The 22,757-nt window shown below is 38.7% G+C and overlaps 2 protein-coding genes across 5 annotated transcripts in view; one reads left to right on the top strand and one right to left on the bottom strand.

Moving 5' to 3' along the window:
* The first annotated feature begins 498 nt into the window (after window positions 1-498).
* On the top strand, window positions 499-2,908 carry LOC127938370 (NF-kappa-B inhibitor alpha-like). Its single transcript, XM_052534950.1, has 6 exons — window positions 499-776; window positions 1,396-1,501; window positions 1,612-1,819; window positions 1,945-2,033; window positions 2,123-2,380; window positions 2,493-2,908. The coding sequence occupies exons 1-6, from the start codon at window positions 544-546 to the stop codon at window positions 2,523-2,525; spliced, it is 927 nt and encodes a 308-aa protein (XP_052390910.1). The 5' UTR covers window positions 499-543; the 3' UTR covers window positions 2,526-2,908.
* A 1,510-nt stretch (window positions 2,909-4,418) lies between these two features.
* Window positions 4,419-22,757, bottom strand: part of LOC127938371 (proteasome subunit alpha type-6) — a 401,218-nt gene continuing 382,879 nt past the window's right edge. The window contains exons 2-8 of one of the 4 annotated variants that reach the window (XM_052534953.1): window positions 8,396-8,504; window positions 7,498-7,592; window positions 7,172-7,253; window positions 6,934-7,089; window positions 6,235-6,413; window positions 4,792-4,886; window positions 4,419-4,572 (exon numbers count right to left, since the gene is read on the bottom strand). In XM_052534953.1, the coding sequence (XP_052390913.1) occupies window positions 4,515-4,572; window positions 4,792-4,886; window positions 6,235-6,413; window positions 6,934-7,089; window positions 7,172-7,253; window positions 7,498-7,592; window positions 8,396-8,471 (741 nt within the window). In that variant the 5' untranslated portion in view covers window positions 8,472-8,504 and the 3' untranslated portion in view covers window positions 4,419-4,514. Of the gene's footprint in view, window positions 4,573-4,791; window positions 4,887-6,234; window positions 6,414-6,933; window positions 7,090-7,171; window positions 7,254-7,497; window positions 7,593-8,395; window positions 8,574-10,060; window positions 10,156-22,757 lie in introns of those variants that run through there. The other 3 variants (XM_052534952.1, XM_052534955.1, XM_052534954.1) reach the window with 3 other exon arrangements.

Here is a 22,757-nt window from a genome sequence, read left to right as displayed (position 1 = left end):
AAATGATACTTTATATATATATATATATATATATATATATATATATATATATATATATATATATATATATATATATATATATATATATATATATATATATATATGTATATATAGTTACACAATGCAAATACATTGTCACTGTACCTCAAACAACGAACAAACAAGCAATAAATAATGTTGATATCAAGAGCTATTTCTAGCTGCATATATATTTCCTGCATTATTAATAGTCCCCCTCTCATGACTTTCATTCATGAGCTCTTGCCATTCATTTTCCCGTGAGTTTGGCTGTCTGTGTATCACCAGGTAGATTCTAATGTGTAATTGGAAAATTCACATTTTCATTCTTACTTCGCGGAGTCATCTTGAGGGAAATTCTCTAAATAAAAGCCCGCTACGAGTTCCCCTTTTCTTTAGTGTAGTCAAGATAGTTGCAAATGGAAATCCCCAAGTGAAGTATGGAACCGAGGCGTAGCTATAAAAGCGCGTCGCGCCGCCCTCTCCGCACACTTCACTGTTGAGCACGACACAGCGAGCGTCGCGATGGATGTACACAGAATGATCAACTATCAGGAATTTGATATGGATCAAATGGATACGAAAAACAGGAAAATGCAACCCTGCGAGGATCGCGTCGACAGCGGCGTGGATTCTCTAAAGGAAGACGAGTATAGGAAAATCGTGGAGGAAATGGAGACTTTGTCTTTGCCTGGCCCGAGCGTGAATAAGGGGATGTGTGAATCTTGGACAGAAGATGTCACCGAGGACGGAGACACGTAAGTGTAAAATTTTTATTTAAATAAAAAATAATGCAATTCAATGCAATGCAATGCAATGCAAAAAAAAAAAAAATGTGACCGAAGCGGTGCAGAAACTGACCCATTTAATGCAAATTGCTAAATTTGTGGACAAAAATCTGAGTCTGAAATTAGTTGTTGATAACATTAATTGAAACAATGCATTACTATTGCCTTCGCTCGATAAAAAACGATACAAGTAAAATAGTAATTATTTATTTATTTTTGTTGGGAGCAACTGTGCAGTTTTGACTCTACAGTTATAGTTGTAAAAAAAAAATTCACCTACCTTTTTAGAAAAGTTATGTAAATAGTTTTATTTGCGGATTATCGCTGAAGTGCGGAAGTAAACAAATCTCGTTTTGGAGCAGCGCCCAAAGTGGGAGGAGCTTGAGAAACAAAGTGCGCAGGCAGGAAAGTCCCTGGCGCGCGGCCAAGCGCAGATAATGTATCAGCCGCACTGGTTGGAAATAACCTTCAAAACTCCACTCTTGCGAAACGGCCGCCTGCTTTATACTGTGTGTGTCTGCTTAACCACATCCTCTGAGCGTGTTCTTAAAATATTTTCTAAAAAAAGACCTCCCACATTATTTTCCAGGTATCTTCACCTTGCCATCATTCAAGAGGCAGAAGATTATGCCATCCAAATGATCAAACACTGTCAGAACGACTCCTTCTTGAACAGACAGAACAACCAAAGAGAGGTAACTGAACTCCAGCAAGAGATACTCACAAAAAAAAAAAAAACACAATTCACACCTCAAAATCAGAGCTTGTTTTCCAAACCTGACTAACATCTAACCTCCATCCGCAGACTGCACTACATCTCGCCGTCATCACAGACCAGCCGCACATGGTGGACAGACTGCTAAAGGCCGGCTGTGATCCCCGGCTTGTCGATCAAAGTGGAAACACGGCCCTCCACATCGCCTGCAAAAGAGGCTCTCTAGCTTGCTTCTCAGTACTGACTCAGATTCAGACCCAGCATCTGCCCTCCATTCTCAGCTTCCCAAACTACAGCGGTAAGTCATCATGTTGAGTTACAAAGCACTGTCCTTCAGTTTATCAGAAAAAAACAAGTGTCTGCATATAAAACTCACCATTTTGAGTACCGGTTTTAAAGTACCATCCTTCCTTTATATTACAGGACACACGTGTCTCCATATAGCAGCAATTAACAACTACCTCTCAATGGTGGAGAGTCTGGTCCAGCTTGGGGCAGATGTAAATGCAAAGGTACGGTATGAGTTTAAAACACTGTGCAGCTTCATAAATGACTCTTATATGTGTTTTAAGAGAACTAAAGTGTGATTTCTTGTGTTCAGGAGCAGTGTAGCGGCCGTACGTCACTCCATTTGGCCGTGGACCTGCAGAACCTGGATCTGGTGCACACACTCATCGCTCTGGGAGCTGATGTTAACAGTCTAACCTATGGTGGATTCACACCGTACCACCTGACCTTCGGCCGACAGAACGGCGAGATCCAGAGGCAGCTTTACAGCCGGACGGCCCAAGAGCTCAGGGCCATGCCAGAGAGCGAGTCGGAGGAGAGCGACGAGGAGTGCTTTTCTGATGACGATTGTGTAAGTTTCCTTATAAACTTGAGGAATATAATATCTAATAAGAATAAAAAAATAATTATATATGCATAAGACTATACTATTTATATTCACACTTCTTTTACATTTTTTACAGATGTATGATGACATCCAGTTCTGTGGGAGATAGTCTGGCCCTCAGCACAACATTCCCCATAATGCACCGCAGCGAAGGCTGTAGGTACTGTCTCACGGTCTGGGACGGGGTGTGTCATATCCCAGGACGCCAATCCCTCGACGGGACTCCGCAGAAGTGGAAAAGAAGAGCTGAACTGTTCCCTGGGGCATGATAGCGGTGGTGTTGTTAACCATGGAAAGAACCCCAAAGAAAGCTGGACCAGTATTTTTGAAGCCAAAGAGTTTGGAAAATATGTATATTTTGTGAATAAATAGAGATCTATTTTTATATTTGTAAATATGTGAAATGAAACACTTGTCAATAATGTGTATAGTCTATATATTACACTGTGAAGATAATTTTTTTTACATTAAAAACAAAAGAAATGACACTTATTCTGCGTCGGGGTGTTTCTTGTATTGAATGTGCCGGACTGATTTCAGAAGGCCTGGAAATTTTCTGAGTTGTGAAACTTGTGAAAGAACATGTAAACCCCTGTAGTGGTGGGAATACCAGCCCGTAATGTCGGCGCAGAAAAAAGCCCTCGGTGTGTACAGTAACCGTATCATTTCCTTTCTGGAAAACATGAGTCACGTAGATGCGTCACTATAGTTTGAATAAAATTCCTTGGGTCTGCTAAAGTGAAGTGATGAATATCTGACTCACGCTCGCTATGAACTATGAAGTTCCCCACAAGAAAGAGAAATGAACACCAGACCACTAGAAGTGTGAGGTTCATAAGCTTTTCATTTTCACTGCCAGGATTACGTTATGTGTGTGAGCATCCATAAACCTCATGATGGATCAGTGCAGTTTTTTGGATTGCACAGATCGCCACCTAATTCAAAGTCACGGCTAAAACGCCATTACTCATGTTTCTGGAGACGGGTGAGCCAGGAATCATGCATTTTAGGGAAATTCCATAGCTTTGTTCTCCTGACAATGTATAGCATACTATTAAAAACCACTGGAAAGATTTCAGTATGTGACATGCATCATAATCTTCTTCATCACTGTCACATGGCGAGAGGTGAATTCCAACTTCATACTAATATATATATATATATATATATATATATAGCAAAAAAAAAAAGGCTGCATTAAATTTAATAAAAAAATACAGGAAACAGTAATATTGTGAAATATTGTTACAACCTGAACTGTTTTCTGTTTGAATAGATTTTAAAATTCCTGTGACGTAAAGCTGAATTTCCAGCACCATTACTCCAGTCTTCAGTGTCACATGATCACATTCTAATATGCCGATTTGCTGCTCGAGAAAAAAAATAATATTATTATTAATGTTGAGAACAGTTGTGCTGGAAACCGAATCCTTTTTTTTTCAGGGTTCTGAATTCTGAAAAGAACATTTAGAATATAAATCTTCCATAACACTGTAAATATCTTTGATGGATTTAATGCATCCTTGCTGAAAGTCTTAATTCCTTAATCTGATTATTTCTTATCAATCATGTATACGTGGATCAGATTTACTAGGAGAACTCCACAGAAATGATCATCTCAGTTCATACTTGTTCACATTTTCAGTTACGCCTCAAAGTTGTGTAGCATCTGTTTAAGGAAATCACTTTTTATACTACGGAATGAGGGCGAGGCAGATCATCAGTGTGATTAAACTCAAAAGCACGTGTTTGACGTTCCTCGCGTGATAATCTCTAGTCTACCCTAATCGACTCTTGTTACACTCAAGACGCTCAAAGTCCACAAACAATGGCATGGAATGAAAAACATGTTTGTGAAAGAATTCCCTGTGTAAAATCAGCTCGGGAAAACACAGGATGTAGCGAAAATAAAAGATGTGCATGCTGGGGACTCCCCGGGTAACATATTCACTCATGTCCTGCTGTTACAAGAGAAGAAAAAGACAAAGGAAGAGAGCGGGAGTATTTTTCTTAAAATGTATTTAATGGGACGGGGAATTTACATGAGAACAAAAGCATCAGAACGTATCTCAAAACTGCGAGCAGCACCTTGGAGATCTCAGTCCCTCTCAGCCAGACACACCAAATGAGTGTCCAACTCCGACTCTGACAGAATCCTGGAACGGAGCAAATGAGCAAAACCGTCAGACGTATAATTTGTGAAGCGTGCTCTGAATATAATACGCGTCTGGCATAAGTGACACGTCAAAAGTGACATAAATGAGGCATGTTGCATCATCTGACAAATATCACGACTGAAGTCATCGACTGTCTTTCTAGAAGTGACAGGGTGCGGATCTCTCCGTGTAGATGGTGAACGCCGTTCTCCCACCCACCTGAATTTCGGATCCTCTGCTGTGATGACGCCAACCTCCAACTCCGATGGCTTGAAATCGATCGCCAGAACAGTTGATAAACAAGTGATCGCCGTCTATGGATGGAAATGCTTTATTTAATTGATTAAAGTAGTATATTATTAATATAAGTAACCCGTCTTTGTTTCGCAGATTCACAAATATATAGATTGGCAATTCTGTTTTACAAAGAAATTGTGTAATAAATCGGGAAGCCTATAAAACCAAAATGTTTTGTAATATCTTTAACTACATTATTGAGCAAAAGCAAGTTTCGAGGAAGTGGATATTTCCATTCCAAAGAAACGGCGTGGCCAGACACAGATCTATTGAAACACCTCGGGGCCAGTTGCTGAAATGTACCAAGACTGCTCAGAAAAGTAAAGTTAGTTCGCAAAGAAATGAAGTTTTTTGAGGAAAACATTCCAGGATTTTTCTCCTTATATAATAGACTTCAGTAGGGATCAATGGGATGGAACTCTAAACAGCAGTTTCAGTGCAGCTTCAAAGAGCTAAACTTAAAAAGTATTATTATATTTTTAAGAAAATGACTGATCGTTTCGCTAGATAAGACCCTTATTCCTTTTAAAGCTGCATTGAAATTGCAGTTTAGACTTCGAACCCATTGATGCCCACTGAAGTCTATTATATAGGACAGACCAAAAGTTTGGACACACCTTCTCATTCAAAGAGTTTTCTTTATTTTCATGACTATGAGAATTGTAGAGTCACACTGAAGGCATCAAGGGCTATTTGAGCAAGAAGGAGAGTGATGGGGTGCTGCGCCAGATGACCTGGCCTCCACAGTCACCGGAACTCAACCCAATCGAGATGGTTTAGGGGTGAGCTGGATCGCAGACAGAAGGCAAAAGGGCCAACAAGTGCTAAGCATCTCTCGGGGAACTCCTTCAAGACTGTTGGAAGACCATTTCAGGTGACTAGCTCTTGAAGCTCATCAAGAGAATGCCAAGAGTGTGCAAAGCAGTAATCAAAGCAAAAGGTGGCTACTTTGAAGAACCTGCAATATGACATATTTTCAGTTGTTTCACACTTTTTTGTTATGTATATAATTCCACATGTGTTAATTCATAGTTTTGATGCCTTCAGTGTGAATCTACAATTTTCATAGTCATGAAAATAAAGAAAACTCTTTGAATGAGAAGGTGTGTCCAAACTTTTGGTCTGTACTGTATATGGAGAATCATCCTGGAATGTTTTCCTCAGAAACCTAAATTTCTTTGCATCTGAAGACAGAAAGACATTAACATCTTGGATGACATGAGGGTGAGTAAATGATCAGGAGATTTTTATTCTGGAAGTGAACTAATCATTTAAATTCTAAGCTGATGTTAGCAGCCGGAATCAATTTGGATGAAGCGGTTATCAAATGTTTTCTTGAATTCTGAATTTTAAAAGCGACTGCACCTCAACGGTCTGCTCAAACGTCCAGTCGAATTTCTTCTTCACTTTTTTCTCCAGGAAGCTTGTAGCCTCTGTCTGCTTCACACCTGCAGCCGTGGCCTTGAAGCCACAGTAATAACCTGCCGGGTCACACTTATACACCTGGGGCCCGAGCTCCTCATCGACACCGATTACAATCATGCCTGGAAAAGATACAACACCACAACACATAAAGGAGCTTTTACAGCAAGTTCTGCATAAACAACCAGCATGCAATGGACAATGCAGGTTTTATAAAGGCACATTTAATACTTTTCAACACCAAGTAAAGAAAAATTCAACAATAAAAGAGAACACAATACCAAGTTAAAAATAAAATAAATAAAAACAATTCTGTTACCTGAAATAAATGAAAGAATAACTGTTTTTCTTTTTTTTTTAAATCTAAAATAAAAAACCTATAAATAAAAACTGATATTATCTCAATGATTCTAAAAAAAAAAAAACATTTCACAAAACACTTTCACATTTAAAGTAAGTGTAAAAGCATGTGACATTTAATTCCATTACTTTTTGAATGTAAGACTATCTGCTCTCTGAATTTGGATTCTTTTGGCACAAAAACCGTGAAGAATCAGAGTAAAAAAATCTACCAAAAAATATGACATGGCCCCTTTAAACTACTTTATGTCTGTGTAAATAATTCAGCAAGTGTTGACTTACAGCAGCCGAGCGGCCTCATCTCTGCATTCTGCGTATAAACCTGAGAGATGTCGGCAATCCTTTTACAAAGCATGTCTACTGGAATCTCATAACCATACTTGTACTTCCAGTTGGCCGCCTCATATCGAGCTCGCTGCACTTGAGACCTGCTGTCAGCTGAACGCAAAACACAAGCCATGAATGAGTGCATCCGTTCCAGCAGACACCATGAGTATGAGTATGTGGATGAGATCTGGACCTGTCATTCCTGACATCACGCAGCCGATGTTCTCTGTGATTCTGAATAAGTGTGTGACGGTGGAAGAATCAAGCAGCTTGTCCTGGAAAACACAGATTGTTTCAGATCACCAGCACCACTGGAACTGGACGTACAAGTAGCATAAAAAGTCACTTTTCCACCATTAGTTTTGCATGTTTACACTGGATGATGGAAATTAAAATGAATGTTCGAATGTGGGCAAATAGTGAAATTGCATCATCGTTTATTTCTCAAGTCAGTGAAATTCGGTTCTCTACGCCCCGGCCAAATTTAGCTGGAAAAAGGGTGCATGACGGCAGACTTACTGGGACTTTTTTCTGTGTGACGACTACTGCACAGTCTTTCCCCCGAACAGCAACTGATGTCAGACCGCCCTGGTTTATGGCCTTGAATGCATATTCTGTAAAAACGTAATTAAATTATTTAGAAGGTGAAAAGTTACTCGCAAAGGTCTCTAATAGCTTCGACACTGCCAAAAAAAAAAAAAAAATGATATAAATATAAATAAATAAATAAAAACTTCCTCTTAGAATGAAATGTAATATTTTACCAATATGCCTTAATCACAACAATGTACCAACTCCAGTAAATACAGGAGTTTGAGGTTTTGTGTATTTTACAATGAGTTTTTAGCAAAAATAAAATAAGATTTACAAGAAAAATCCTGGTCTTGTTTTATTTTATTGTGTATTATTATTTATGCAACTGATACCACCGTGCTATTTCAAATATATATCGTTGTTGCCAAGTTGTTTACAGAATTGTTCAATAAAATTGTCACAAATTGCCAAAGATTGCGGTGTTTCGGCGGAAACTGCGGTTGTCATGGCAAAGTTCCGTAAAGAAAACACAAACCGCCTCACCAACATATGCATCGATGCACATAACTGCTGCATTTGATCAATTAACATCCATTTATAAGATCGTTTTCAACTGAAATCTGGAGATTTGTAATACAATTATTATATTAAACATCACTGAGCCGATTCTCCATCACTCTCGATCTGCTATGATGCTAACGGTCTAGCGACTAACTTAGACTTTATTAAAAAAGAGAATAGAAGAAGAATGCACACATACAGGGTGACGAGATGTAAATTGACAGGATAATAATGTCATGAGCAGCTGGTGTCAGAGACTGACTTAGAGGGGCACTGCAGACATGACTGAGCACTTACAGCTCTTACTCAGGTTTGTACTCACCTACTTGGTAAAGTCTTCCCTCCGGAGAAAAGATGGTGATGTGGCGGTCAAACCCCGCGCTAGAACCCCGGGACATGTTTCTAAGAAATGTATTAACCGTAAAATTGATTGAAAATTGAAGTATTGCAGGCTACACAGAATAGCAACATGCAGAACGAATGACCCGGAAGCAGTGCATACTAGTTTTTCCGGGTCGGTACTGGACTCGATACTGCCTTTTTTTTTAAATAATTAAACAATTTTGCATTTAAAGAAATGTTATATAATGTGTATTTGCTTTCTTTGATTACAAGACTTTTGTCCCGTTCATTTATTATTATTATTATTAACTGTACTGGCAGATAATGGACATATACGTAAACTTAGAGTAGGTCTAAAAAATGCTGGGGGGTTTTCAGTCCACTTTTGGGTTAAATTTGGATTATGATTTAACTGTAGTATTAAACTATACATTTAATTTGAAGCATCTTAAATTGCAACTTAATCATTACAAAATGACATTACAATATGTTTAGCGTATTTTTAGTTTACCATAGATGATTGTCAGTAGTTATGGCAGTACAATTTTACCACATTTTAAAGACAATAGAAGTAGCCTAATTATTAAAAATGACATATAAAGAAAATGTACTTAAGTACCTCAAGGATCAGTACTAGGGCCGTTACTCTTTTTTCTTTTTTTATGTTACCCTTGGGAGATATCATCAGGAAACACAGTGTTAGCTTTCACTGTTATGCTGATGATAATCAGCCCTATATTTCTTTGCAGCCCAGTGAAACATATGTAAAACTGAATTTTTCCATCTCAAAATATATATAAATTATGGCCTATGCTCTCAGTGTCAAATGCAGAAATGTTAATCCATACGTTTATCACCTCAAGGTTAGATTATTGCATTGTTTTATTTGGTGGTTGTTCTGCACGCTTCGTAAACAAACTCCAGTTAGTCCAAAATGCAGCAGCTACAATTCTTACTAGAACCATATTTGCATCCTGTCAACACTGCACTGGCTCCCTATCAAACATTGTATATATTTTAAAATCTTGCTTATTACTTATAAAGCCCTGAATGGTTTAGCACCTCAGTATTTGAATGAGCTCTTGTTACATTATAATCCTCCATGTCTGCTGTGTTCTCAAAACTCAGGCAATTTGATAATACCTAGAATATCAAAATCAACTGCGGGCAGCAGATCCTTTTCCTATTTGGCGCCTAAACTCTGGAATAAGCTACCTAACATTGTTCAGGAGGCAGACACACTCTTGCAGTTTTAATTTAGATTAAAGACCCATCTCTTTAACCTGGTTTACACATAACACACTAATATGCTTCTAATATCCAAATCCGTTTTTCTAATATCCAAAGGATTTTTAGGCTGCATTAATTAGGTAAACCGGAAACAGGGACACACAGATTGTCCTGGAAAACACAGATTGTTTCAGATCACCAGCACCACTGGAACTGGACGTACAAGTAGCATAAAAAGTCACTTTTCCACCATTAGTTTTGCATGTTTACACTGGATGATGGAAATTAAAATGAATGTTCGAATGTGGGCAAATAGTGAAATTGCATCATCGTTTATTTCTCAAGTCAGTGAAATTCGGTTCTCTACGCCCCGGCCAAATTTAGCTGGAAAAAGGGTGCATGACGGCAGACTTACTGGGACTTTTTTCTGTGTGACGACTACTGCACAGTCTTTCCCCCGAACAGCAACTGATGTCAGACCGCCCTGGTTTATGGCCTTGAATGCATATTCTGTAAAAACGTAATTAAATTATTTAGAAGGTGAAAAGTTACTCGCAAAGTTTGGCACTTTTCTCTAATAGCTTCGACACTGCCAAAAAAATATGGAAGGATTTTTAGGCTGCATTAATTAGGTAAACCGGAAACAGGGACACATCCCATAACATCCTATGTACTTGCTACATAATTAGAAGAATGGCATCTACACTAATATTAGTCTGTTTCTCTCTTATTCCGAGGTCACCGTAGTCACCAGATCCAGTCTGTGTCCAGATCAGAGGGTCACTGCAGTCACCCGGATCCAGTACGTATCCAGACCAGATGGTGGATCAACACCCAGAAAGGACCTCTACATCCCTGAAAGACAGCGGAGACCAGGACAACTAGAGCCCCAGATACAGATCCCCTGCAAAGACCTTGTCTCAGAGGAGCACCAGGACAAGACCACAGGAAACAGATGATTCTTCTGCACAATCTGACTTTGCTGCAGCCTTGAATTGAACTTCTGGTTTTGTCTGGTCAGAGGAGAACTGGCCCCCCAACTGACCCTGGTTTCTCCCAAGGTTTTTTTCTTCTCCATTCTGTCACCGATGGAGTTTTGGTTCCTTGCCGCTGACGCCTCAGGCTTGCTTAGTTGGGGTCACTTCATCTACAGCGAAATCATTGACTTGATTGCAAATAAATGCACAGACACTATTTAAACTGAACAGAGATGACATCACTGAATTCAATGATGAACTGCCTTTAACTATCATTTTGCATTATTGACACACTGTTTTCCTAATGAATGTTGTTCAGATGCTTTGATGCAATCTTTTTTGTTTAAAGCGCTATATAAATAAAAGTGACTTGACTTAAGTCCTTTTTAAGTTGGTCAAAAAAGCACTCAACTAATTGCATTTTGTATAAATGTAAACTATGATATAATTTCAGTTTATTGCACTTAACCTAAAGTGTTTTCCTTGTGCTCTAAAGGCCCTTGAATGTTTTATTAACTGATTTAAAACTGGTCCAAAAACTGATTCCACATCGGTTTCCATATATTTCTATAATTAGTGGTTTTTCATAATTAGCCAACATTTTACAAGGAAACCTTTGGACCCTTAATAATCTCATCAAAGATAATACTGTCTCAGAGTTAAGGAAAACAGAATTCTATCTTTTAAATACATATTTATGAATTTGAGCGAGATGTTCTTGACCCAAATCTCCGAGTTACATGTTTGGCTGTAATGACTTGGTGTTTCATAAGGTGCTGACCACACGCTTGTGACTGTTGTGAATCTTATCTATAAGAAGATCTGTTTCAGAGAAAATAGTTCAACCTGATCTCAATCTCAACTCACTTCCTTTAGGTTTTGGTATTTGATTCTTCGAAGAATAGCTCATACAAGAAGATTAGGCAAAATAATAATAATAATAATAATAAAATAGATGTGTATTTTTACTCATTTCAGCCCTGTGTGGCATTTTTCTCAGAGGCAAAAGCAGAAAAGAAATGTACCAAAAGTATTTGAAGTGCATGAATTGGTGAGAAACAGGGCCGTTTCTAAAACACCTAACACACTGAAATCCCCTTGTGACCCAATTCAACTTCGGAGAGTTCAATGTGGGAGTATATCAGAGCTGTTTCCTGCTCTCTAACAGCCTTTCCACAGGTATAGCGCAGATCGAGTCTTGAGATGGTGTGACTCTGAAAGTGTGTAAATACCAGAACATTCATAATGGTCCCTGTCCAAAATAAAGCCACTATAAATGGAAAATGATGACTATAAATAGAATGTGTGGGAAAATAATAGATATAACACAAATGAATTATATATTTAACAATCAGTCTGAAATCACCGAAAGAAAAGTCCCTGTCAACACTTCCCATTTTATTAATCTGTAAAGGAAAGTGTGAATGAAGTCTGTTACAGCATGAGATTTGTACACACAATATTGACTACAAACTAAGCATAATATATAGCTTCAGAAATAATGTTAAAGGAGTAGTTCACACAAAAAGGAAAATTTTCTGAAAACCTGACATCCTCAGGTCATCATCAGAACAGATTTGGAGAAATGTTGCATTAGGTCACTTGGTCACCAATAAATCCTCTACAGTGAATGGGTGCCATCAGAATGAGAGTCCAAACAGCTGATAAACGTCACAATAATCCACAAGCAATCCACACAGCTCCAGTCCATCAGTTAATGTCTTGTGAAGTGAAAAGTTGCAAGTTTGTAAGAAACAACTCAGTTAAGATTAAACAACATTTGCAAGGGAATGAAATATATTTTTCTTAGAGGCTCTGTGGAACTGAGGTCATGGCTAAAGGTGTTGCAAACTTAGTTATCACAGATATCACATTAGCTTGAAGTTGGGTGAATATAGGCTTGGAAACCAAATCTCCTCGCTTTGATTCTTAAGGGATTTGTTTCTGCCATCCCAGCCGAACACTGTAACTGTCTTTAATCTATTACGTGATCTTGATTGCACCTATGAAATATGACAAATGCTATTAAGCTTTGGCGGAGTCAGGTATGACGAAACAAGTTCTGTTCACCGAAAGTCATTACTGAGTGGACATGTGTCATGGCATGTTATGGGTCTGACATGGCAACGCTAAGTAAAGGCACTGTGAGTGAATCATGAATATCCCAAAAATTCCCCTCACACAATCAAAATGAAGTGACTAATGAGGCTCTGCAGGCTGCTTGAATTTTGAGTGTAAATGGATTGTGCCAAAAATAATTGTGCGGTCACTGCTTGTGTTCTATGGATATATATATGCCTGTCTGTCTGTCTGTCTATCTGTCTGTGTCTGTCTATCTGTCTGTCTGTGTCTGTCTGTCTGTCTGTCTATCTGTCTGTCTGACTGTCTGTCTATCTGTCTGTCTGTGTCTGTCTGTCTGTCTGTCTGACTGTCTGTCTGTGTCTGTCTGTCTATCTGTCTGTCTGACTGTCGGTCTATCTGTCTGTCTGTGCCTGTGTCTGTCTGTCTGTCTGTGTGACTGTCTGTCTGTCTGTCTGTCTGTCTGTGTCTGTCTGTCTGTCTGACTGTCTGTCTTTGTCTGTCTGTCTGTCTGTCTGTCTGACTGACTGTCTGTCTGTGTCTGACTGTCTGTCTGTCTGTCTGACTGTCTGTCTGTGTCTGTCTGTCTGACTGTCTGTCTGTCTGTTTTTCTGTTGGTCTGTCTGACTGTCTGTCTGTCTATCTGTCTTTGTCTGTCTGTCTATCTGTCTGTGTCTGTCTGTCTGTCTGTGTCTGTCTGTCTGTCTGTGTCTGTCTGTCTGTCTGTCTGTCTGTCTGTGTCTGTCTATCTGTCTGACTATCTGTCTGTTTGTCTGTTGGTCTGTCTGTCTGTCTGTCTGTATGTGACTGTCTGTCTGTCTGTCTGTCTGTGTATCTATCTGTCTGTGTCTGTCTGTCCATCTGACTGTTTGTCTGACTGTCTGTCTGTGTCTGTTTCTGTGTCTGTCTGTCTGTGTCTGTGTCTGTGTCTATGTCTGTCTATCTATCTATCTATCTATCTATCTATCTATCTATCTATCTATCTATCTATCTATCTGTCTGTCTGTCTGTCTGTCTGTCTGTCTGTCTGTCTGTCTGTCTGTCTGTCTGTCTGTATGTCTGTCTATCCGTCCGTCCGTCTGTCTGTCTCTCAATTAATAATATTATTATTGTTATAAAGCAATATAATACAAATGCAAACATTACGATTTCACATAATTATTTATACAAATCATTGCAAATAATATATACTGTACATCATTATTTAATATTCATTAAAAACAAAAAATTATTGTCAGAAAAAAAAATCGGATTTGTTTGCAACATAATTTAATTTAGCAGTTTATTTTTATTAAAATATTCATACTTCTCAATGTAACACTGCAGTTTCCTGCAAAAACCAACATGAAAACATGTATTATACCACTCAAACAACATGTCAAGGTGTAGTTAGTACTTCTGTGCAGTCAAGGGCACACAAAATTTTGAATAAAATTCACTCTTTTACATTTCACCAACTTCCGTTAAAAAGTTACAGTTCCTCTTTTCTAAAATCCCCTGAACTTTCCCTAATCAAGTCCAGGTGCTTGATAATGTGTATCCCAAAAAGCATGCAAGGCCACTGAGTGCTTCAGAAACAAACAATAATATTGCTGATACAGGTCTATAAATTGATCAAGAGTTTGTTTAACTGTCTTTGGTAAAAACAGAAAGCTGCTTTCATATCAGCTCCCAGCTGCTTCCCAGAGCAGTGTTTGAGGATTTTGTGCTCCTGTCAATGGGAGGATATTGACCTAGGACATAGAGTGGGGATTTACACATCTGTAATTGTTCAGCCGCTCTGGGGAATTCCCTTGTGCATGTATCTATTTGCTTTTGATGACCGAGACGTATAATATAACATGAACCAAACCGCAGTGGGTAAATGCTTTTCTACTGGCGTCAACATCTGCTACTTCTGTTACACCTTCACTGACGGCAAGTCCGTATTTTGATGGTGTCTGTAGAGGCCCGACTTGAAAACATGCATCAAAAAGCAAAAAAGCCAACGCTTATAGCACGCTCTGCAAAATGTGTGAAAATTGGCATTTGAGTTTATTGGAACAGGGTTTTTGGTTGGTGCAGTGCACAATGTAGCAAAAGCATTTCCCACAAATCTTTGATGTGGATATGCATATTTTCCCCCAAGACATGAAACAAGACTCTCACCTCTTTATGTTCATGCGACAATATGTAAAAGGAACTGTGCCTCTCCAGGGGTTCTTTTTAAGGGTATTGATCCAGTTACGTCAGCAGTCGCACACATGTACCACATTAGAGATAAGGGGAGTTCCTTTCTTTCCTTTTTTAGTAGTAGCAGACTTCTTTCCATGGAAGTTTCCTTGAAAAAACAAAACAAAAAAAGGACAGTGAATTCTAAGAATTAAACAACTGACTATTTGTACATGTACCCTTTTGGGGCAATTAAAGAAGTGCTGTAATTCACTTGGATCACACGTAAACAGAAGCTGTGTCCGAATATACCTACTTCCATAAAACAGTACAGCAAAAGAGTATCTGAATTCAGAGCAGTAAGCAAAAAGTACCTGGAAGACCTTCTATGTCCGGCAAAATTTTTATATGCTCATTTTTTGGACACTACTATCCCACGAGGCCATGCAAGATGAATTGTGAATGGCAGTGATATGATGCAACAATGTTAAAGTAACACATTTAGTACATCAAAATTTCATCGCACCCGAAGCTCGAATTGGTTCTGAAAATTCAGCATATGCATGTGGTCAAAACTTCATGCAGCTCCCGCACCACGCTTCATTGGATATCAATGACTTCCAGTAGTAACAAGGCAGCTTCAGCGTAACTAATCGAAGTGAAATATTTAGAGGATTGCAGTTTTAATTGCATTATACTAGCATGTACTTGCATGTTTTTCACTCCGCACAAAGTGTGCATGTGCTACTGCAGATATTTGAACAGGTTCCAGAGCATGGAGGTACAGAAGAAGCCACAATGTTTATAGCTTAAGGCTATATAGACATCACAAGTTTTTAATGGTTGAATACATACAGTAGACATTTTTAGATGTGTCGTAAATTATAAGTGCACAACATATAGTATTTGTGGCAAATTACAGGCCAATTAACCAAATTAAGATTTTTTTTTTTTATTCTTGTGGATTGGGGTATAAGCAAATAGACTACTGTAAAATGGCAGTAAAACAACCTAATTTCTTTGCTAGTAATATAAATAATGTCAGGTACAGTAGCATGTACTGCAAGTTACTCTGGCAATAATCAGACTACTGGTGTCCATGTAAACAGAGTCACTGATAAACTACCACAGACAGAAGACTTGATCCATGGCTTCAACTAAGGGCAAACTGTGTAATTTCTGCACCTTTAGCAAAATCAATTAGATTTGCAAAAATAATGACTTGAACACCCCCTCATTGGCGGCAGGCTAGCCCCAAACTTACACTATTGGTTGAGTAAATGTAGCAGTGATGGGCTGGTCAGAAGGCTCAAACAAACACAATACTGTGATAAAGACAGAGTACTGATACTTTTGGAGGAAATCAACCTTCTGTATAAGTGACTGAATTTAAATGTTTCTGCTGGTGCGGCAAATAAATTACACTCTTCACCTTTAAACATTAAAGGGGGTGGGGGGTTGAAATGCTATTTCATGCATACTGAGTTTTTTAAAGGGGGGTGAAATGCTCGTTTTCACTCAATATCGTGTTAATCTTGAGTACCTATAGAGTAGTACTGCATCCTTCATAACTCCAAAAAGTCTTTAGTTTTATTATATTCATAAGAGAAAGATAGTCTGTACCGATTTTTCCCGGAAAAACATGACCGACTGGAGGCGTGACGTGTGGGCGGAGCTAAAGAATCACGAGCGCCAGTTGGCTTTTGTGTTCAGAGCGTTTGGAAGCTGTGACATTACCTTGAGGAAAAAACCATCATCCCAAACAAACCATGGCTAACAGTCAGATTCAGCGTATATTTATGATCCAGAATCAGATCCCGAGGCTGAAACTGAACGAGAGCAGCAGCAGCAACGACTCGCTCCGAGCGGGGCTCGAACCCGGGTCTCCGATGGGAGGAGGACGCACTAACAAGGAGGCAGAGATATTTTAAGCAGTTTTACTCACCGCCTGCGGTTCCAACACATGATCGTGACCCTTTTTCGTTGGGATTGCATCATCCTTAAGAAATAAACGATAATCCAACTCTTTAACAGTTTAAAGGTGGGATGAAATGCTATTTCATGCATACTGAGTTTTTTACACTGTTAAAGAGTTGGATTCCCATGCTAAACATGGACAAAGTTTCAAAAATTAAGTTGTACGTTTGAAGGAGTATTTCTGTTCCAAAAATACTCCTTCCGGTTTGTCACAAGTTTCGGAAAGTTTTTTTCGAATATGGCTCTGTGTGACGTTAGATGGAGCGGAATTTCCTTATATGGGTCCTAAGGGCACTTCTGCCGGAAGAGCGCGCTCCCGTATAGCAGAGCACTGAGAGCACAACAGACAATCACTGATCAGAGCGAGAGCGTCGCGAAATGTCACAAAAGGAGTGTGTTTTTGGTTGCCAGGGCAAGACAACCCTGCACAGATTACCAAAGAAAAAACAGCATTAAGGGACCAGTGGATGGAGTTTATTTTTACAGAGCATCAACGGAGTTGTGCAAGTGTTTGTTTGTTCCCTGCATTTCGAAAATGCTTGTTTTACAAACAAGGCCCAGTTTGATGACGGATTTGCGTATCGTTTATTTCTTAAGGATGATGCAATCCCAACGAAAAAGGGTCACGATCATGTGTTGGAACCGAAGGCGGTGAGTAAATCTGCTTAAAATATCTCTGCCTCCTTGTTAGTGCGTCCGCCTCCCATGCCAGAGACCCGGGTTCGAGCCCCGCTCGGAGCGAGTCGTTGCTGCTGCTGCTCTCGTTCAGTTTCAGCCTCGGGATCTGATTCATAAATATACGCTGAATCTGACTGTAGGCCATTGTTTGTTTGGGATGATGGTTTTTTCCTCAAGGTAATGTCAGCTTCCAAACGCTCTCAACGCAAAAGCCTTCTGGCGCTCGTGATTATTTAGCTCCGCCCACACGTCACGCCTCCAGCCGGTCGTGTTTTTCCGGGAAAAATCGGTACAGACTATCTTTCCCTTAAGAATATAATAAAACTAAAGACTTTTTGGAGTTATGAAGGATGCAGTACTACTCTATAGGTACTCAAGATTAACAGGATATTGAGTGAAAACAAGCCTTTCACCCCCCCCCCCCTTTAAAGGTGTCATATGATGCGATTTCAAGTTTTCATTTCTCTTTGGAGTGTTACAAGCTGTTTGTGAACCGATATGATCCCTAAAGACTTAAGTCTCAAACCCAACAGAAAAGTTTCAGAATCAATGTACAGTATGTGGAAAATAATGTATTTTTGAACAGTAAACTGTATAAGCACATTTCATTACACCAAATACACAAGAAAAAAATATTTTTAGCAACATCATATGACCACTTTAAAGCAAACCCAAAATCTCCCTGTCCTGTTTATGCTTGCATGCTGTGCTGGGCTGTTGACAGCAAAGGGTTAGACAGGAAGAGGAAATGCTGGTATAAAGGGCTGGAACTATGCTTAGTGCTGGACAAAATGTCCCTGAATTTCCCCAACTGTCCATCCTCTATGAATGAGCTCATTTATGTCTGACCACACCAGTCTGTATTATTACTTCACCACTTAGTAAATAGAGAGGTTTTGATGAATGCATGAACACAGAAAAACACAAAATAGAACCTTTATTTTTTTATTTATTTATGTATTATGATGCTGGTCAAAATCTCTTCAGAAAGTTCAAAAAGTGTGAGGTGACATTTACACATGCTATGATATGAATCATGTGCATTAACACTTGTGTGTGATTCCAAATTATGAATCGGGTCTTTATACAACCAAAAGTGTATACATATACACATATACACTATACATATCTTAAACTATATTTGTTGTATTCTTTGTTATACATAATGCTTAAAACACCAACAAAAATACAGGACTGAAATATTTAATGGTTAGCCTAACTGAAAAACTACCAAAAATCTCCCCAATATGATCCAATTTTTGTAAAAAATTTTAACAATTTTTTTGGCTTGCCTATTCACTCGGGGTTTACACCCTTATCATGAGGGAGGGTAGATCGGACCTCTTGCCTTTGAGGTTCTCGGTCTGCACTCGTACAGCAGACAGTGCCTGGTGGGGACTTTCCAGAGCTCAGGGAGAAACAGTGTTTTATCTTGAGACCTTTCTTCTCACAGCATGATACAAGTAGCCTTCACACATGCTTGTTTGATGGTTTTGATACCCTTGCATGCAAAACTATAGATAGATAGATAGATACAGATAGATAGATAGATAGCCTTGATTCTGCATTTTCCTAAGAGATGAATGTAGAAATGACTGTGCATGTTTGTAAATGTAGAAATTATAAAAAGTCTTGCAATGCAGTAAAGTCTAGTAATGATGAAATTGTAGAATTCGATCTGTTCTGGTTTTAACAGCAGTGTCGTTTACAGTAATGTTACGAGTGATTGGGAAAAGTCTGCGGCTCTGCTGTGCTGAAAGAAGAGATCTGGGTTTTTGGGCAGAGCAGCAGGAAAGAGGATGCATGGGTGGTGGAAATCCCCGGCAGAGCATATCTGTGCAGGCCAGACCAGCTGCATTTGGAAGTCGGACCAGCGAAGTTGTCTTTTGTTAAAACCAGTCTTTGTGGTTTCTCCTGTTTGGAATTTGGCAGATTCATTTTCAGTTGCTTACAAACTGTCATCATTTGTTTAAACTGTATTATATGTTCTCATGTACAAGTAAATCTCGTTTTAGCAAAAATGACAGATAACACTTTACAATTAAGTTCAGTTCATTAGTTGCATTATGTACGTAATATAAACTAACGATAGCTACATTTAAATGCAACTAAATGACCTTTTAGTAACTGGAATGATGGCCTTCATGCACGATTTGAAGGGGTGGTGTAGACCTGAAATAATGTAATCAACATCTTGCACATATATACGCATAATACCTCGACAAGTATGTTGCATGTATCACTAAGATTTGCTAATATTTACTAAAATATTCACAGTAGCTCATGTGTAATTGTTCAGAATACTGCATGCGTACATATGTGATTCAGATTGCTATGTTTGGGGTTCATATAAACAGAAATTAAGAGTCTGAAAACTGATTGGATTCATTCACTTTGATGATGTTTTTTTTTTTTTTTGATTTTTTTTTTTTTTTACAGAATTTATTAATATTGTCATGTTTGTTTCTAATACATTAACTAATGTTTACTTATAGTACTTTAAATGTTAAAACTACATTTGCATGTGTAGAAATGTATTTTAAAGCTATAACCAGCATAACCAGCAATTTATTTATTTTTATTTTTATTAATGAGATGGCAACTTCAGTGTCTCCTAAAACAATCATGTTATGATTTTGATATCACTTTATCATTTATGACACTCTGCAGACAGACATGAATGTCCTATAGATGTATTGCAGATGAGCAAACACTCTTGCAGATGTAAATGCAGATGTCATATAGACATCTCTGTGATGTATATGTGCTGTCAGGGTCCATTATAATGTATACATCCATTAAATATATAGGCCTATGCTGAATAAGTACAGAAGGCCAGAGTAGTGCAAACAAACTGTGACAGAGAACGGATAGCATACCTGCTAGATCAGCTAGGTCATGGTTTCCCAAACAAACTGCAGAGGGTTTGTGAGCTGATGAAAAGCTATTAATTGAATGTAAAATTACAATAAATGGGGCAGCACTATAATTGTGATATAGCTTAGTAAGATTTCTAATTTGCCTAAAATGGTCTGGGTTTTTGCTTTGATTTCCTATCGACTTGCTCTCTACTGTCCTCATACCTTTTATGTACACATATTTACATTGCTCTGACTGTTCTCTGTGGATCCTTCATTCTGGCATGCCATCATTAGTCAATTATGTACAATGCCTGCATGCTATTGGTCAAACTTTTTACCAAAATTCATCTACAGGAAAAAACATATTGTCACCCTAAATGAGTAAAATCAATTATAATAAAACACTTACTGAAAAAGATTAGATATTTATCTGTTTACTTGCATTTTAGGTGACCACTAAGTGAAATTATACAGTGTGAATGTGGCATTTAATTATTGAAATAATAACATATAATCTCAGGGGGTACTTCATGTAAATATTTCACATCCAAAGTGTTCGGCTGACAGTAACGCTTAGGTACCCCTGCCCTACTTGTTGAGGGGGACCTGATTGTTCACGAACAAAGAGAGCTGCATTATGCTTAAAAAAAAAAAAAAAAAAAAAATTATATCTAACTTTGATGGCTCCCCCTAGGGGAGTAGATCTGGTACTACAGCATTTGGGACCTGTAGGAGAGGGTCTTTTAAAGCTGCGGTAGGGAACTTTTGACGCTCTAGCGGTTAATAAACAGAACTGCTTGCGTCTTGCGGAAGAACATCGTAGCCAGAACTACTTCTCTCTGTTTATGTCAATGAAGAATCACAAAGGTACTGGGTTACTCCGCCGCGGTACCCCCGAAGCAATCTAAAATAGTCCGAATATAAACACTTATTATAGGTGTGTACCCTAGTGATTCAGGACAAGCTAAAAACGCTGTTTGGAAAATGGATTCATGGTGTACTCGCTTATTATATACATTTTTCTACATTTTGAACACAAACAAAGTTACGGACCGCAGCTCTGATTGGTTGTTTTTTACCGGGAGCGCATGACTTTCTGCAAATGGCAATAGGACCACTGGGAGGAGCCAGAGGAGCGTGATTTTTTCACAGATTATCTGTCTCATATTTTACTGTCAGGACATAATGACAGGTTTAATAAATATGTAAAAAATATTTTTTTACTAAAGCTCCCTACAGCACCTTTAAAGGGGTCATTTGATGCAATTTCAACTTTTCCCTTCTCTTTGGAGTGCTTAAGGAAGATCTGTTAAGTTGCAAAGACTAAAGTCTCAAATCCAAAGAGATATTCTTTATCAAAGTTAAGAGTCAACCAGGTCCCCTAAAACGGCTCATCCTAAAGGCCTTGATATACTTCAGACTAAATCATAGAATGAACTGATATGACGTAATTTAGAACAAAAGGAAGTTCGTTCGATCGGATGATCAAAGCAAACTTTCTGGGGGACCTTTGAGCTTCTATTGGTCCGTGGTGGTTATTCAATCAGTGGGTGTGTTCTGGAACTCCACCTTCTTTGATGTAAGAGTTTTATTTCCCCGGTTTGTTTCTTATTTAGTGGAGGTCATTCAGGAAAACAAAATCTCCTAGTCACTAGTAACATGAATACATTGGAGTGTCGAATAGATGAGCTGTTACAGATATTTCCTACTGATTTTGGAAATGGAATGTCTCTTTTGTTTTGCGAACATGATACTTGACTCTGAACTGCTGCTAATCATCATTCTTTTGTCTATAATATTCTGGCCATTGAGGCCCATCTGGCACATATATGTCTACACTTCATCATTTAATTGTTTGTTTTTTTAATCTACACCCCGCCTCCAGCAGCGCAGGGGTGTTGGAATGTTCCCTGAAGCAGAATACCTACACTCAGCCTTTTAAAATTTATTTTTGCCCCCAAACAAGGAACAGAAACGAGCTTTGTTTGAAGTATACCAGGGCCTTAACATGCCCCCACATGCCTACGTCACGATGTTGGGAGATTTGCATAACGCCGCCCAAATGTTCACGCAAAGGAAGAAGGCATAATGTTTATTCTTGCTGTTGCTGCTGGCGCCATGTTGTGAAGACGCTGTGTTTCGTTGTGAAAGCGAAACTACTTTGTTTGGCCTTCCAAAAGAGGACATGTCTAGAAATCAGTGGTGAAGTTGTCTTTACAACAACCCAAATATGTGTGCAGCGCATTTTACGGAGGATGAGGACTGTTTCCTGAACATGCAGACTAGCCTACAATGGGTCTGTGATCAAAGATTGTTTCTATGAAGTTGGGAAGTTCCAACTTCGCAAGGACAGTCTGGCGCTTCTGACTCACAGCCTGTAAGTACTGTA

The sequence above is a fragment of the Carassius gibelio genome, chromosome A20 (genome assembly GCF_023724105.1).
Source record: "Carassius gibelio isolate Cgi1373 ecotype wild population from Czech Republic chromosome A20, carGib1.2-hapl.c, whole genome shotgun sequence".
In the NCBI taxonomy this organism is placed as follows: Eukaryota; Metazoa; Chordata; class Actinopteri; order Cypriniformes; family Cyprinidae; genus Carassius; species Carassius gibelio.
The sequence above is the reverse complement of the archived record's forward strand: the minus strand, read 5'-3'. Positions and strand labels throughout refer to the sequence as shown.

Bases quoted from the DNA above. Each gene is read 5' to 3' on its own strand.
- LOC127938370 (XM_052534950.1), top strand. From the start codon at position 544: ATGGATGTACACAGAATGATCAACTATCAGGAATTTGATATGGATCAA. The intron at 1,820-1,944 runs GTAAGTCATCAT...TTTATATTACAG, and splicing joins CAGCTTCCCAAACTACAGCG to GACACACGTGTCTCCATATA. The intron at 2,381-2,492 runs GTAAGTTTCCTT...CATTTTTTACAG, and splicing joins GCTTTTCTGATGACGATTGT to ATGTATGATGACATCCAGTT.